The sequence below is a fragment of the Taurulus bubalis genome, assembly GCF_910589615.1.
Source record: "Taurulus bubalis genome assembly, chromosome: 10".
In the NCBI taxonomy this organism is placed as follows: Eukaryota; Metazoa; Chordata; class Actinopteri; order Perciformes; family Cottidae; genus Taurulus; species Taurulus bubalis.
Window position 1 is genome coordinate 21,924,664 of NC_136598.1, and position 16,082 is coordinate 21,940,745.

The following is a 16,082-nucleotide window of genomic DNA, read 5'->3' on the forward strand; positions in this document are numbered from 1 at the left end:
ACAGAACTGTTGTGTTGCCAGTTGTCTCCACAGAACTGAAATATCCCTCACTTCATAAATGGTTTGTGGTCAAGCTGTTCTCATTTGTGAAGCCCCCAAGATTTAACAGCCTGGTACGAAGAAGAAAAAAAAGGTTGTTCTATGAATTTCACTGGTATTAATTCGCCTTAGTGATTTATTTATTTTTATGGGACCCTTTCCTCCAGGTATACTTCCATTGTGATGTAGAGATCTGTAAAGGACCAGATTGCCTACAGTCCTGCAGCAATGGTAAGTTGAGCTGCAGCCTATTGACCCTTTTATGAAGTATAATGAATTAATCTTGGGTTGTTGATTTACACATGCTTGTATGTAACACTGTGAGCGATTTGTCTTTCAGGAAGGCGTAAATTAAGGCAAATCACACCAGGGCAAGGACAGGAGATTCTTTACAGTGTTGTTTCTGGTGGACCTCTTCTGTTTCTACTGTAAATAATCAGAAAACATGGACCGCTATTTCAAGTTGTGCTTGGAAGCACAATTGTGAACGGATCTGTCTGTGATTTTTGTAATAAATACATTAATATTTAATTACCTTAAATGGGCAGATGTATTTGTTTGCAGTGGGAAAGACTTGCGTTATTTAACAATGTTTTAGTAATATTCATCTTTATTTCATCACTATACTGCCACTTGCTTATTTTAGGGTTGAAAAACATTGTATGCAATACCTCAAAGCAAAGGCAATCAAAAAAAATTTGGAAACATGTCACATCCACAAATATTAAATCACTGGTCCTAAACGTTGCTCTTTTTTTGTTTTACTCCTTCAGATTTCATTTGTTTTTTTTATATATATATATATATATATATATATATATATATATATATATATATATATATATATACACGCGCACACACACACGAAGTTAATGACGTATGAACAAATAGACTTCATAACTTATCTTGTAATTGCTAAGTGTTGGCGCATTTCTGTGTAAATAAAAAAAAATGCGGCCAGATTTGAATTGTGGTGGAGGCGCTTCGGTCACGTGCCCACAACTCGACCAATAGAAACGCCGAATGGGTTAGTTTGCGGAAGTCATTGAGCGAGCGTGTCGTCCTCGAAACGAAAGGGAGAATTGTGAAAGAAGTCGCTATTTTGTATAGTTTTACTGCGTACAAACGCCAACAACACCGTGTTCCGCATGATTACCGTGAGTCTTTCTTTCGTCAGTTCAGCTCCTCACACTGTTCCCTGCTGGTAAAGAGAGAGTTACTAGGTGTCCGTTATGTCCAAGTCTACGAGGTTGGACTCGAAAGAAAACGAGTCCAAACAGCTGCCTATCTATCGACACAAAGACGAACTGGTTCTGGCCGTCAAAGAGAGCACTTTTCTGGTTGTCACCGGTGAGACCGGCAGCGGGAAAACCACACAACTCCCGAAGTACCTTCATCAAGCAGGTAAGTTACGCGACAACAACTGTCAAGTTGGGATGTAGTTGTGGTCACTGGTCCATTGTGCGAACCACGTCCTCTTGTTTCTGTGCAGGCTTTTGCAAAGATGGCAAAATTGGCATCACGCAGCCCCGCCGGGTGGCTGCCATCACGGTGGCCCAGAGGGTCGCCCAGGAGATGCAGTGCACTCTGGGTAAAGAGGTCGGCTACCAAGTACGCTTCGATGACTGCACATCACAGGTGAGAGGCAAAGACGACGCATTCAAGATATTTGTATGTACAGATAACAGGCAGTTACTCTGTACAATGACACGTTTATTTGTCTGGGTCCTCCTTACACACAGAATTACAATAAACTAGAAAAAAAATAAGGCAGAAAAATATGATAACAGTATTGCACAATCAGTGTAAAACGTGCACTATGCATTGCTACACGCTTTGTACGCATGCATGTCTTGTAGGAATTGCAATGTTTTTATTATTGTGATTGTCTGTGAACGTCTGTCTGCACCAGAGCACCGTGGTGAAGTACATGACGGACGGCTGTCTGCTCAGAGAGATCCTAGCAGATCCGGTGCTTTCTCAGTATAGCGTTGTGATCTTGGATGAAGTCCACGAACGCAGCCTCAACACAGTGAGTCAATATGGCATCTATCCAATATCATTGGCGTTTATCATTTCTGCACTTTACTCTTGCATGCATGCACATTTTCAGCATGCAAAATATACTTGTTGTATGTCCTTTCAATATATTATATCATATTGATTTAGTGGTTTTATTTTTTGCAGGATATTCTCCTGGGTCTATTGAAGAAAATGTTCTCCGACTCTACTAAGGCCACCAAGGGCAGATCTTTCCCTTTGAGGGTGGTGGTGATGTCCGCCACCTTGGAAACAGACAAACTTTCAGCCTTTCTCTCCGAATGTCCCGTCTTTACTATTCCTGGGAGGACTTTTCCCGTCACCTCCACATTTGGTTTTGCTATTGGACCCAAAGACATAGAGAGCCCTGGTTATTTAAAAGAGGTACTGATTTTCATCTTGAGTTGGGTGTTTTGCATGGAAAGAAAATTGCAATTTGTATATTTATTTGACATATTTTGCTTCACAGGTGGTCAAAGTGGCCCTTGATTTGCACACCAGTGAAATGGCTGGAGATATCCTTGTGTTTTTGACAGGTAAGTTGTCAAGCTCACCGTATATGTCTTCACCCTCTCAATATGCGTTACATTAATCCTCCATGTTTGACAGGTCAGGCAGAGATTGAGCGTGCATGTGACTTGTTGTATGAAAAAGCTGAGTCTGTAGACTACCGCTATGACGTGGAGGACCAAACCGTGGAGGGCCTTCTCATTTTGCCCCTTTATGGATCCATGCCCACTGGTAAATCCCGTCACGCCTTATTCATTGATAAGTAGATTTAAGTTGTAGTTTTTTCCAGATCAAATCTATCTTTCTCTGTGACACTTCTGAACAAATCTTGTTGGTCTGGTTGTAGATCAGCAGAGGCAGATCTTTCAGCCCCCACCTAAAGGAATACGGAAGTGTGTCGTGGCCACTAACATTGCAGCAACGTCTCTCACCATCAATGGCATAAAGTGAGTGAGCCATGTGGTTATTGGCTTTATCAGATTTACAAAAATGACGTTTGTGTGTAATCAACATTACTCAAATAATTAACATAAAGCATATTGTTCAATACGTTTTTTTCCCCCTTTTTAAAGGTACATCATAGACAGCGGGTTTGTGAAGCAACTCAACCACAACTCAAGGGTAGGCATGGATATCTTGGAGGTGGTGCCTATTTCAAAGTGAGTTTTTTTTTAAGACATAATGTGCCATTTTCAAACCTGCAACCACGTTTGTTGAAGTAGTGTTCCCTCTAACATCCATCCCATTTAAGAAAGCTTGGCTATAGAGATTTATACAGGATTTTCTGTGATTAGGAGCGAGGCTGAGCAAAGAGCAGGCCGAGCTGGAAGAACCTCAGCTGGGAAATGCTTTCGAATCTACACCAAGGAATTCTGGGAAAAGAACATGCCGGAATATACAGTTCCAGAAATCCAGAGGACAAGTCTGACTGCAGTGATACTCACACTCAAGTGCCTGGGCGTTCATGATGTCATTAGGTACATTGGTCACTTTCTTATAGCTCATCTTTTTTTTTTTTTTACTGCCTTTACCTTCTTTTAAGAAAGATTTTTTTCTTTTCTTTTAAGGTTCCCTTATCTGGACTGTCCAGAGGAAAGGTTTATTCTTGAGGCTTTAAAACAGCTCTACCAGTTTGATGCTATCGACAGGTAAGAAATGTATACATGTTGATCTGTGGGCTTCAAAGCATAGCCATCGTGGGTTTAAGTACTTATCTGTGTTGTCTGTAGGAGAGGAAGAGTGACCCAGCTGGGGGAGCTGATGGTGGAGTTCCCCCTGCACCCGGGCCTTACCAGGGCCGTGCTCAAAGCCGCCTCGTATGGCTGCCAGGACCTGCTGCTCCCTGTAGCCGCCATGCTGTCTGTAGAGAACATTTTCATCAGACCAGGTCAGCGATTTAGCTTTAAAGCAAGTAAAAGCATGTGTTAACAAAACTATGAGGGAGGAAAAACAACATTCAGCTTACAAACAAATCTAAAACACCTTGTACGATGTAGGTTATATAAAGGGTAATGTTTAGTAGCAGAGAAAATTGTCACTTAAATATAGAGCGCCAATGAATTTCTGCATTATTTACTGTTGTGTTGGTTTGTTTGTTTAGTGTCAATAAATGACACATACAGAGAAGTGTAGTGTATGAAGACTGATCTCATCCTGCCTGCAGGCCACCCTGAGAAGCAGAAAGAGGCGGGTGATATTCACAGGGCGCTGGCTGCTACGACCGGCAGTATGAACGACTTTGCCACTCTCCTAAGTGTGTTTCAGTCATGTAAATCCAGGTAAAGAACTTAACTGATTAATGTTACCAGATGCATCCACATATCTATTTGTATCTGACTTCATGGTGATTTATTATCACAACCATCATAAGTGTGAGCCTCTCTCTTGCCTTCTGCAGTGACAGACCCTCAGCGTGGTGTAAAGATCATTGGATCCACTGGAGGGCGCTAAAGTCTGCCTTTAGTGTGGAGACTCAGCTGCGAGAGATCCTCCTCCGCCTCCAAAAGGTTCAGCAGTTTACACAACTCGTTTTCACAACCCTGACTAAAGTGTGTTTTGTATCCATGCCCTGTTGACAACCTCATACAATTTAGATCGTGCTTTTTCCCCACAATAATGTTGTACTTGAATAATTGTAAAGGACCTCTTTGCAGGTCACTGTGGTCAGATGTTCAACTCTGTCATTTATTAATTCACGATTTAGTTTGCTAACACACTGGTGTGATCATTAATGTGAATGAGACCCTCTTTCCTTTCAGAAGAGAGATTTCCCTGTAGACACATTTGATGGCAATAAGAGTGAACTCTTCCGACGATGTCTGTGCACTGGATACTTCACCAATGTTGCCAGAAGGTATCAACAAACTTAATTTATTGTTCATATTTAACTCTCTTTCATGTTTCCTTTATTCCCTCTTAGTAATGCAGCCTTTTGCTGGTTGTGAATCATTGTTCAGTTAATTATTTTCCACCTCACATAGGTCTGTTGGAAAGGTGTTTTGCACAATGGATGGACATGGATCAATGGTTCACATTCATCCATCCTCATCGGTAAATGCATTCTCAAAAACACATTTCATATTAAAAACAGTTTTCATCCAGGACACATTACGTTTGGAACCATTGCTCCGTCTTCTTCCTTTGATCACAAAACCCTTGTTGCTCCCAGCTGTTCGACCAGGAGGGTGAGCTGAACTGGATCATCTTCCACGATGTGCTGGCGACCTCACGGGTGTATGTCAAGACCGCGTGTCCCATTCGATACGAGTGGGTGAAGGACTTATTACCGAAACTACATGAGGTGGACGTCTATGAGCTGAGCAGTGTGGCAAGAGAAGAAGTGACTGATGAGGAGATGATAAAGTGGGAGACCAGGGAAGCAACCAAAAGACAACCAGGTTTTCAAAGTTAATTGGTTATATATTTTTAATTGTAATGTTATACAGCTCAATGGTTATCGTTGATGGTCCCTGCTATGACCATGTATGACATGATCAAACATCAGAGACCGCCTATAGGACCGGGTGGATGAAAAGGCCATTTGGGCATGAAGCTCTTAATTGTTATACAGAGTGAATGAAGTAATGTATAACAAACTAATAGATTTCCTTCTTTTTTCCCAGAGGTTTCTGAGGATGTCATGAAGAAGGTGGAGAAGCGTAACAACGAGAGCAGCGTCGGCGATGCTCGCGCTCGCTACCTGCAGCGAAAGCAAGAAAGACAACAAAATAAAGCTCTTTGACAGAAAGGGACATGTATCACAAAGAAGCATTTGGAAACTATTTCTGCATAATAAATATTTGTTACATTTATACTGAAAATAATATCAGTGTCTTGCTCTTTTTTTTAATCCCTCTGTTTGACACACAATGAGGTCGCAGTAGTTAGTTTTATGGATCTTTTGACAAGGTTTGAATCTAAAAGTGTGCTTTAATTCTTAATGGTGAGTAGATTATAATCAAAACATGTTTTTGTTTTTTAAGTCACATTTAGGGACATTTCTAATGACTTTAAAAAGGTGTTTTAGCAATGCCTCTCTGTGCACAAGCTCTACGCAGTCGGGGTGAGGTTAAGGTTACAGTATAGTACAGGATGTACTTTCACACCGACTGTTCAGGTGCAGTGGACCCTCGCTGTCCTCTGACGTCACTTCCTTCTGCGTGCGTCTGCGGGGCTGCTGTACTGTCTGGCTGGGACGAAGGGCTTCCACGCTAAGCAGGCGACTTTAAAAACACACTAAACCCACAAGGAGGCGTTTTTTTTTTTTTTTTTTCATCCGTCGAGGATTTGGAAATTATTTGCACTTGTATTCTAAATAGCCATCAATCAAGCCAGAGCTCGGTGGACTTTATTCTCTCGCGGGCTCGCACACGCTTCAGTGGTTCACTGCAGCAGCAACAGACCAAAGCACGCTGTTGTTGTGAGAGAAGAAAACAAGCTCCAGACCTCTAAAGCTGTGTGATCATTGACAGAGTTCAATACACACAAGCGTCAAGCGATAACTGGTGGGAGAGACTTGTGCGGCGGACCTTCCGAGCCTCTCCAAGAAACCGAGCAGCTGGGGAAAGGATACGTAATTGTTTTATTTGTCGCTGAAGTCAAGGTAAGAAAATAGTAAATGGGGAGAGAGAACGTGCGCAAACGGCTAACTGACACGCTAGCTAGCTGTTAGCTCGGGAGCTATTTTAGCTAGCTGCCTTGTTTGGTCGTGGTCAGCGTCCTCCCTGCTGTCGGTCCAAGAACTGTTTGTCCCCGTCGGCCGCAGTTTGAAGTTTTATTACAACTTGTTTAGAGGAAACCCGCCGACCTGTCTCGGACTTGGAAGGTAACGTTAACGTTTGTTGACTTTGCGTCAGTTAGATCGGTTAACGTTACACTGGAAGGGAAAGAGGATATGCGAACGTCACGTTTTTGTTTACGGCTCCAGCTTGTGGTTGTGCTGGGTAACGTTACGGTTTGTGAGTTTTTTTTCCCCTTCCTTCCAGACATTGATTAACTGTTCTAATCTCACGTTAACTAGGGAGCTATGTTACATTGCGAATTGCGATTTGTGGTCTCATGTGTTACTTCCTCTAGTGACTTTAAACCAAGTACCGTACTATAATTACGATATTGTTGTAAATGCCCCTATTTGTGAGATCATTAAAGTTGTAATTGGTTTAACTTGCAAAGTACAGTGAAAAACTGTTGTGCTTCATTGTTGTTATTGTTATCATCTGAGAAAGCAGTCAGCATGACTCCTGTCTTTCAAATGAGTATACTAGGAATGGTCATAACAAAGTCTGAAGTCGTGGGATTCCTTATCTGTCTTTTTATCTTTGTAAACAAAGCAGTTTAAACAGTCCTCCTGTTCTGGTGACTGTATTATTCAACCTCATCGCTTTCACTGAAATACTGGGAGATTCTGGTGAAATTCTAGTGGTGAAATTCTAACATAATCTGTTGATTCAGGGTCGACCCTGGATCACCAGGGCCTCTGCAAACATTCAGCAGGAGCTTTGGGTGACTATTACATTTAACAATACAAGGCTTTGCAGCCTGTTTTCTAATTGTTGGATCATTAGCACATTTTATTTGGGATTTCTACTTTGCATCACTAGAGTAACACTATCTACCATGTTGAGATATGTTATGTTGCATGTCAGGGTGAGTTGCAAGAGATGATGGAGGTATCTGGAATCTTTTTTACTTTTTAAAAATCTAGCTTGTGGTCACGATAGTCATTATGCTAGTCCCATTTTTGGATTTCACTGTCATATGTGTCAGATGATCCGATAAGATGTGGTGAGCTGATGTGCATATTTCAGCAGTTTCCTTTGTTGTGGAGTTGGAGTTTCAAGGCAACAGAGTGCCAGAGAAGATGAAGAATGTATTCAAGCGCAATGTGGTGACAACACTCAGATAGCCATCAAGAGCAGTACGTAGAAAGCTTCCTTTTTGTTTTTGAGAAATCATTTTCTACTTTGTGTTTGCCAACACCTTCCTGGCTTTAGTTTTACTTCCTCTAGGCCACATTTCACATGCTTTTTATTTTGAGGAGATTAATTGCAAAAGGTGGTTTTGTTTACACTCTTACAAGTCAGCAGAGGTTTGTATTATTTAACAAAGACTAACATACTATATGTTAAGGATCCAACTGTCATTCTGTTACTTTTAGGATGTTGTTTTCTTCTCAAACTTGGTGGTTTAAAGCCCCTCTCATATGAATGGCCGTTGATGGTCTTTGTGAGCTGTACATGTTAACGCTACAATTAGTATTGTTTTGTATTTTTTTGACAGTTAGACACTTATCGTGTACTCTGCAGTAACAGTATTTCTTTCTGTTTTTTTCCTTCAGGTATTACATGATAGAGTTTTTTTGTCTGAGCCACTGTCAGACACTTGACCAATAGGAACAGTTTGCACAATATCCACAAGCCTGTCTGCAGTCCCCTCCCAACCCAGACGGTCTTCTGCCCCAGCATGAATGAAGTCAGTGTTGTGAGAGAGGGATGGCTCCACAAGAGAGGTAAGGGGGCCTCTGGTGTTTAACGTCAATCATCGGAGTCTACATTAATATGATAGTCCATGTTAACATCTACATTTTGAGTGTCAAATACTCCACCTGTAGGCTTGTAAGGTGTCTGTCAAGTGAGTTTCCTCATTATTGGAGAACAGCTGTGCTCAGCTTAGTTCAGTCACTTACAATGGATTCCCATTGTTATAGTAGTGTGTCACAAGAGTATCCATATTCAAGCCAAGTCCTCAAACATTAAAACACCATGGGTTCAAAATTCTTCACCTGTCTGTTTTCCAGGTGAATACATTAAAACATGGCGGCCTCGCTACTTCATCTTGAAGAGCGATGGCTCCTTCATCGGCTACAAAGAGAAGCCTGAGGTGTCCAGTGACCACAGTCTTCCACCACTCAACAACTTCTCTGTTGCAGGTCAGTTTTCCCCATTGCCTGGCAATAGCATGTGCCAGATTAGACTTTGAGACGTTTTTTTTCATGTTTTGTCATTGTTGCCTTCAGTTTTTCAGTGTTGGCTAATGTTTCTCTGCCTTTTTATAGAATGCCAGCTCATGAAGACAGAGCGCCCAAGGCCCAACACATTTGTTATTCGTTGCCTGCAGTGGACCTCTGTTATTGAGCGTACTTTCCATGTAGACAGCAACGACGAGAGGTAAAAAGAGATGTTTTTTTTATATTACAAATTACTGGTCTCTTTGGTTCAAAAAGACCTTGTGAAACTGTAAGTGCCGCCTGTAGTGGGCTTTAGGCCAGTACATCTGACAAACAGACATCAGCAAACAAAGTATGTCTACACTGAAACACCAGAACAATATGGTTATAGTAAAATCGCTTCTTCTTTCTCAAACTTAACAACAAATTTGTTCAGGAGAGGGACAGACCGACTTTTTACTCTGCTGAGTTCCTCGTACATTTTGTTCTGTTGCCTCATGCTACCCATTTACAGAATGGTGATTCAGAATAGCCAAACTTCCTATTAAGTTGATCTTACTGATCAGACAACTGAATGAGTTTGAAGAAGTCCTTGGTTTGTTTGATCGAAGCTTATAAAATCAAGTTTTATACCAAGACGAACTGTTCTTTTTTTGGGGCACCTTTGCACTGAAATGTCAATAAAATCACGTGTCACGTAATTCGTGTTTGAACACAGCATAAACATAAATACGGGTTAAAAATAACATTTAAAGGTTGAACTCGGATATGTCAACGCTGGAAAGGATTTGTGGGCTTGCAAAACACTGGTTTAGTGTGACTAGAAGGCAAAAATAGATGAAAAGAACAGAAATGCGATTTCAGATTTAGCCAGATTAGTGTGCACATAATTGAGCTAGGATCCTAGCCTTCTGTCTCTATTGTATGTTAGACAGGATATGACTAAAGTATTAACAGTGACTTAAAGGAAAAAATGTGTTTTGAAAATTTGTTTTACATGAGATAATCTCATCATATACTGTAAGCAAAGAAAGACACTAGGAGCAACACAAAGGGCCTTTAATGGGCCATTGTTCACTAAAGGCAGTAAAATCCATTTTTAGTTTGCAAGAGAAGGAAAGACCACCATGCTGGAAATAGAATTTAGTGCCAGGTCGGCCCTGATTATTAACCCCCAACCCAAGCAATCGTCATTGACTTTTGTTTACATCAGCTCTGCCAAACATCAAATCCCAGCATCCCCCCCCAGATCGTCCTCAACCTTCTAAATTGTGTTTGCTAGACTACTGTTAGACTACTGGAACAACATTTAATGCATCTGTCTGAATACAAAGCATTTACAAAAATATGTCACTTCTAACTACAACTTGTATCCTCAGGTAAAACGTCTGCCAATTCAAATGTTTATAGAATAGATTCAGAGTAATGTAGACATGGCTTTGGTTAGATTTGATAACGGTAATGTGTGCTTTCTTCTGGGTCAGGGAGGAATGGATGCGATCGATCCAGGCGGTGGCAAACAGCCTGAAGAGTCAGCATCACGATGAGGAGCCCATGGAGATTAAATTTGGCTCACCGAGTGACATCACCAGCGCAGAGGAGATGGAGATTGCTGTGTCCAAATCCCGCACAAAAGTGGTCAGTATTTGCACAAGCAGTGCCTGGCAGCTGAGTGTTTGCTGTTTTTGTTCAGCTAAGCTCATCTTTATTGAGCAAGTTGTTTAAACTTTAAGCCTCTTTCTCAAAGCGTATTTGGTGAGGCAACCGAATGAGGCAAATGAATGGAGGGCAACGTTTCTCTTTAGGGAATTTCGATGTGTCTGTTTTTACGGACTTGGTTTTCTGCTGGCTTTGTCATGCAGAGTCAAAAAAAAGTAGGTAGGGATGCAGTATGTATAACAGTTATATAACAGTTATACGTACTGCACATCGACTGATGATTTGTGGCTCTTCAAAGTAGTTTGATTATTTTGTGAAATCCCTATTGGAATGATTTCCTGCTTGATATTGTAATATTATTCAAATTGTGATCACCAGTCGCTATAGGCATGCTAATGTCTTTAATGCTAATGTTTTTATAGATAATTTGGGCATTATATTCCTTTTATTTGATAGTTATAGCTAAGAGAGACAGGACATGTGGAGAAAGAGAGTAGGGGGATGACATTCATTAAATGATGCGGGAGGGAATTGAACCAGCACCCTAACCTCTCTGCTATCTGCTCGCTGGTTCACACATGTTAATTTAAGGGACTAGTTCTGTAATTTGAATATACATGTTTATAACTATTCCAGCATGTCATGACATACACAAGAGAAGTGTACATTTCAAAGACAGACCATCATATGATTTTATATAATCCATTTTTAACTCCTCAAAACTTTCCCCTTCAGACCATGAGTGATTTTGACTACCTGAAGCTGCTGGGTAAAGGGACATTTGGTAAAGTGATCCTGGTGAAGGAGAAGGCCACAGGGATGTACTACGCCATGAAAATCCTCCGCAAAGAAGTCATCATTGCTAAAGTTAGTGTCAACCCCATCACACTAAAATCTTGACTCTAAATGGTTTTGCAACAAGATTATTATCTATTTATTATGTGGTCTTGCTCTTATTGCATGTTGGGTGTGTATTCCTCTAGGATGAGGTGGCACACACGGTTACAGAAAGCCGAGTTCTCCAAAATACGCGACATCCCTTTCTAACGGTGAGTTGCTGTTGCCCTGATTGTTGCCTCAGTTTGTGCTTTCCAAAACGAAGGGACCATTTAATCAGTCAAATACAGAAGCTAACATTTGTTTTCCTCCTCTACAGACACTAAAATATGCATTTCAAACGAATGATCGGCTATGCTTTGTGATGGAGTATGCAAATGGTGGTGAGGTAAGTTGTTCCCCTCTTTCTCATCTGGCCTAGAATTGTGTGGATGGACCTGAGTGACCTTTTGGAAGATGGCTAATTGCAGTAGCAGGGGTGTAAAAAAAGAAACCCAACACCTTGTGATGCATCAGTTTAAGGATGCTCTCGCACCTCACATGTTTGGTCCGGTTAAAATAGACCTTCGTGCATTTGTCTGGTTAGTGTGAATTATTTGGGCTGGTGTGAAAGCTGCACTTCGGAGGGGACCAAACAACTGGACCAAGACAACACACTTATAACTTAAAAAGCTAAATTACTTTTAAATGTATTTAATAATCCTGTACGGTTCAGGAAGTGATCTTTATAATTGATCTATAAAAGCCATGTATGCATTTGTGTCAATTCAATTCAGTTTATTTTATATAGCCCAACATCACAAATACAAGTTTGCCTCGGAGGGCTTTACAATCTGTACACATAACATCCCTGTCCCGGGACCTCACATCGGATCAGGAAAAACTCCCCCAATAAAGATAGTAAAAAGCCCTTCACAGGGAAAAACCCATTGATAGCCATTACAGTAGCACAAGTCACATAGCGATCCCTCAATAATACCTCCTGGAACGTTGCGAGATTGTAGATCTTTGTCATTATAACTTTTGTTCAAATATTAATAATACTTATAATCAGTTATTTTCTCATAAGCTCTTTTTGACACCAAAGAATATTAAAAAATGACCACAAAGAATAACTAAAAAACTTCACAAAATCATTTAAATTTTTATAAAATTATATAAGTATATCTCACGCGATGAATTGTTCTGTCCCTTAATCCTGTGCTTACTCTCTTTTTCAGCTCTTCTTTCACTTATCGCGGGACCGAGTGTTCACAGAAGACAGAGCCAGATTCTATGGAGCAGAAATAGTGTCAGCACTGGAGTACCTACACTCACGCAATGTAGTTTACAGGGATTTAAAGGTAAGGCGTCTGCTTTTAAAAAAATAAACTGGAGGGATGTTCCTTGACATGCTTTAACCCTAGATTGTCTTTTCCTGCCCAGCTGGAGAACCTCATGTTAGACAAGGACGGCCACATAAAGATAACAGACTTTGGGCTGTGTAAAGAGGGGATCACAGACGGGGCCACCATGAAAACCTTCTGTGGAACTCCGGAGTACCTGGCACCAGAGGTAAGTCCATGATGGCATCAATATGTTGTGTGACCAGGATTATGTAAATAAGTACTGACGCTAAAGGGTAGTTAGACATTTGAATATTTTGTAGTAGTATATGGATATTGTGATATGAGACTAAATATCGTGTTAGATGTTGGTATATATTGTAATAGGACACTTTTTTTTATTCCCAGGTGCTAGAAGACAATGACTACGGACGGGCGGTGGACTGGTGGGGGCTGGGCGTGGTCATGTATGAGATGATGTGCGGCCGGTTGCCCTTCTACAACCAGGACCACGAGCGTCTCTTTGAACTTATTCTCATGGAGGAGATCCGCTTCCCTAAGAACCTGGCTCCTGAAGCCAAGGCCCTGCTGGCTGGCCTGCTCAAAAAGGATCCCAAACAAAGGTTTGTAGTTTGTAGCTGTTGGTTGTTGAGCTCCCTCGCCAGCAATAGCTGGGGCCAGAGGCGTTATGTTTTCGGGTTGTTCGTCCTTCCTTACCATTCTTGTGAACAGGATCTCTCAGGACCGCCTTCAGGGAATTTCTCCAAATTTGGCACAAAGGAGCATGACTCAAGGATTAACTGATTAGAATTAAGAGGTTAAAGGTCAAGGTTACTGTGACCTACAAACACATTTTGGGCTCAAGAATGAATATCATAATTATGACAATTTAACACAAAGAAGATACAATTATGAAGTGATGGCATTTTAGACAGACATGCATGTAAACTGCAACTTCACTGGTTGGTGGAGGCACCAAACCGTGAGGCGGTAATTCTAGTTACACTATATACATTGACAATCAGGCACTAATGTAGTAAATGTATGAAGGATAATTGGGATCAAACTAAGGACATGAACACATAACAATGGTGGCAACTGTCACTAATTCTAAATCAGTAGTTGAAAGGTTGATAATAGAAATTATCCCCAAAGATACTTTTACAGATATTTAAGGAGAAAAGGGGGGAAAATGTGTTTGATGGAAGTTTGAAATTCCTACAAACATATTTCTTTAAGTCTGTTTTTGTGAAGATAAAAGAATATTTAACTGTAGCGAGCAGCATTTCAAAACCATTTTGCTAGTGTTTTGTTTGATTTGTCATTGGAGCGTGACGGATTTACCGTGACAAAAAACCTTTGGCATTTTCTTTACTGCAAAACACTGACATATCTATAATAAGCTAATGTCGTACTGATGTTTCATTCAGGCTGCACTTCATATTCAATCATCTCCAGCTGATTTCCATCTTTTTTTGTTATTTGCATTGAAATGTTCTTTTGAAATTATTTTTTATTGCATGCACCACAACATGCAACAACTCAAAAACAAATTCTGCCATTGCCGTACAATGTTTTAATATGTGTAATGAATTTACGATCAAATACACTTCTATTTATGTACGGTTTCACTGTGGAAACATGGCTGGTCATAACTGGCTCCTGAAGATGCAGCAGTACAGCTCCAGAAAAACATGTTCTTCCTGGGACTTTGTCTGTAGCGCTTGATTAGTTTTCTGAATCTTCCACTGTGCTCGGGGGCACCACATATTCAGCTATAAAATAAGTAACCCCATTATTAAGCCTTTGTTCCGGTTTGATTCACTTTGGTCCAGGCTATTGGCTATAAACAGGGACATAATTGATTGTTGTTTTGGTCGACCCATAGTGTTTCTGAGAACAGTCGAAGAGCTGCTAATATTAGTACATCGATCACTGCCTGGCTTACCAAAACATGCACCTGTAAGCAGTAAGGAAATGAGGACTAAATTTGTCTCGAAATTGGTAAATACAAGTCAGAAGGGAACAACATAAGCGCTTGTGTTTGCACAATTATCTGTCTACAGAAAAGGTAGCTGGTGAGTGGGTGGTAGCGATGATGATGATGATGATGATGATAGCGACTTTGTTTTCTTTCCAGGCTTGGAGGCGGCGCAGACGATGCCAAAGAAGTGATGGGCCACAAGTTCTTCACCTCCATCAACTGGCAGGATGTTCTTGAAAAAAAGGTGAGGAACTGGGAAGACGAATGTGATCTAAAATAAAATGTTCACAATGTAAACTGACTCTCTTGTCTTTTCTCCTCCTCAGCTTATTCCACCCTTCAAGCCGCAGGTGACATCAGAGACGGACACGCGTTACTTCGATGATGAGTTCACAGCACAAACCATAACAATAACTCCCCCTGACAAGTGTATGTATATCGACAGCAGTGATTGTGCTTTTAAGTTTGGATTTCTAAGAGTTTTTATGTCTGAATGTATAATATTTTTTTTTTTCTCCAGTTGACAGTTTAGATGCAGAAGATTCAGATCAGCGCACGCACTTCCCTCAGTTCTCCTACTCTGCCAGCATACGGGAATGATCACTGAGACTCTTGAACAAGCAGGCAGGCTAACACACGATCACAATCCCACATACACACTTGCACTGCTGGGGAACGACACACACAGAAACTGGCACAAGACACATTTTCATTAAGTCTTTAACGCACGTACACACACGGACACACACACACACACACACACACACATATATATATATCTCCTGGCTATTCAGACAAGACAGGGATCATTGAGTATGAGAGGAACACACGGGCCGTGAATGACTGACCTCAGCAGGTTTCTGTGGATTGACCGGCAGCTTTGTCTCTGTGCGTCCTCTCAGGGTTGGCTTCAGGCTTCCCTGCAGGACCTCTGCTGCACTACACTGGGGTACCACATCAAAGCCTTGACCCTTTGAAAACCAGGTTATGCCAGCAAGTACCACCTCTTTACCAGCTGTACCCATGCCCCACACACGCACGCACGCACCCACACACCAACCCATGCATAGACTGCATATATATATACACATACACACGCAAATGTACTTGATAGAATTTTAAAAAGCATAATCAAAATTAGGAAAATAGAAAAGATTTGGGGGAAAAGACAAGATTGTTACATCGATTGTTACGGTTTTAAATGTCAAGCCATATTTCTGCATTTTCTTTTTGTGATTTCTTT

At 41.0% G+C, this 16,082-nt stretch overlaps 2 protein-coding genes across 3 annotated transcripts; both read left to right on the forward strand.

Moving 5' to 3' along the window:
* Positions 1–1,271: 1,271 nt before the first annotated feature.
* Positions 1,272–5,857, forward strand: dhx40 (DEAH (Asp-Glu-Ala-His) box polypeptide 40; the record flags this gene model as incomplete). Its single annotated transcript, XM_079225425.1, has 17 exons — positions 1,272–1,443; positions 1,532–1,677; positions 1,952–2,071; positions 2,227–2,463; positions 2,549–2,615; positions 2,689–2,820; positions 2,936–3,035; positions 3,162–3,248; positions 3,384–3,566; positions 3,657–3,737; positions 3,819–3,976; positions 4,253–4,367; positions 4,487–4,595; positions 4,848–4,942; positions 5,070–5,139; positions 5,258–5,486; positions 5,712–5,857. The coding sequence occupies 17 exons, from the start codon at positions 1,272–1,274 to the stop codon at positions 5,828–5,830; spliced, it is 2,220 nt and encodes a 739-aa protein (XP_079081551.1). The 3' UTR covers positions 5,831–5,857.
* Positions 5,858–8,550: 2,693 nt separating this feature from the next.
* Positions 8,551–15,439, forward strand: akt2 (v-akt murine thymoma viral oncogene homolog 2; the record flags this gene model as incomplete). 2 transcript variants are annotated; one of them, XM_079225302.1, is made up of 13 exons in its annotated part: positions 8,551–8,596; positions 8,885–9,016; positions 9,143–9,254; positions 10,519–10,672; positions 11,429–11,560; positions 11,677–11,742; positions 11,850–11,918; positions 12,751–12,873; positions 12,956–13,084; positions 13,264–13,478; positions 14,996–15,083; positions 15,166–15,268; positions 15,360–15,439. In XM_079225302.1, 13 exons carry the CDS (start codon positions 8,551–8,553, stop codon positions 15,437–15,439), a joined length of 1,449 nt encoding a protein of 482 aa, XP_079081428.1. The 2 variants fall into 2 exon arrangements, with proteins under 2 accessions (XP_079081428.1, XP_079081429.1); XM_079225303.1 differs by lacking the exon at positions 12,956–13,084.
* Between the last annotated feature and the right edge of the window lie 643 nt (positions 15,440–16,082).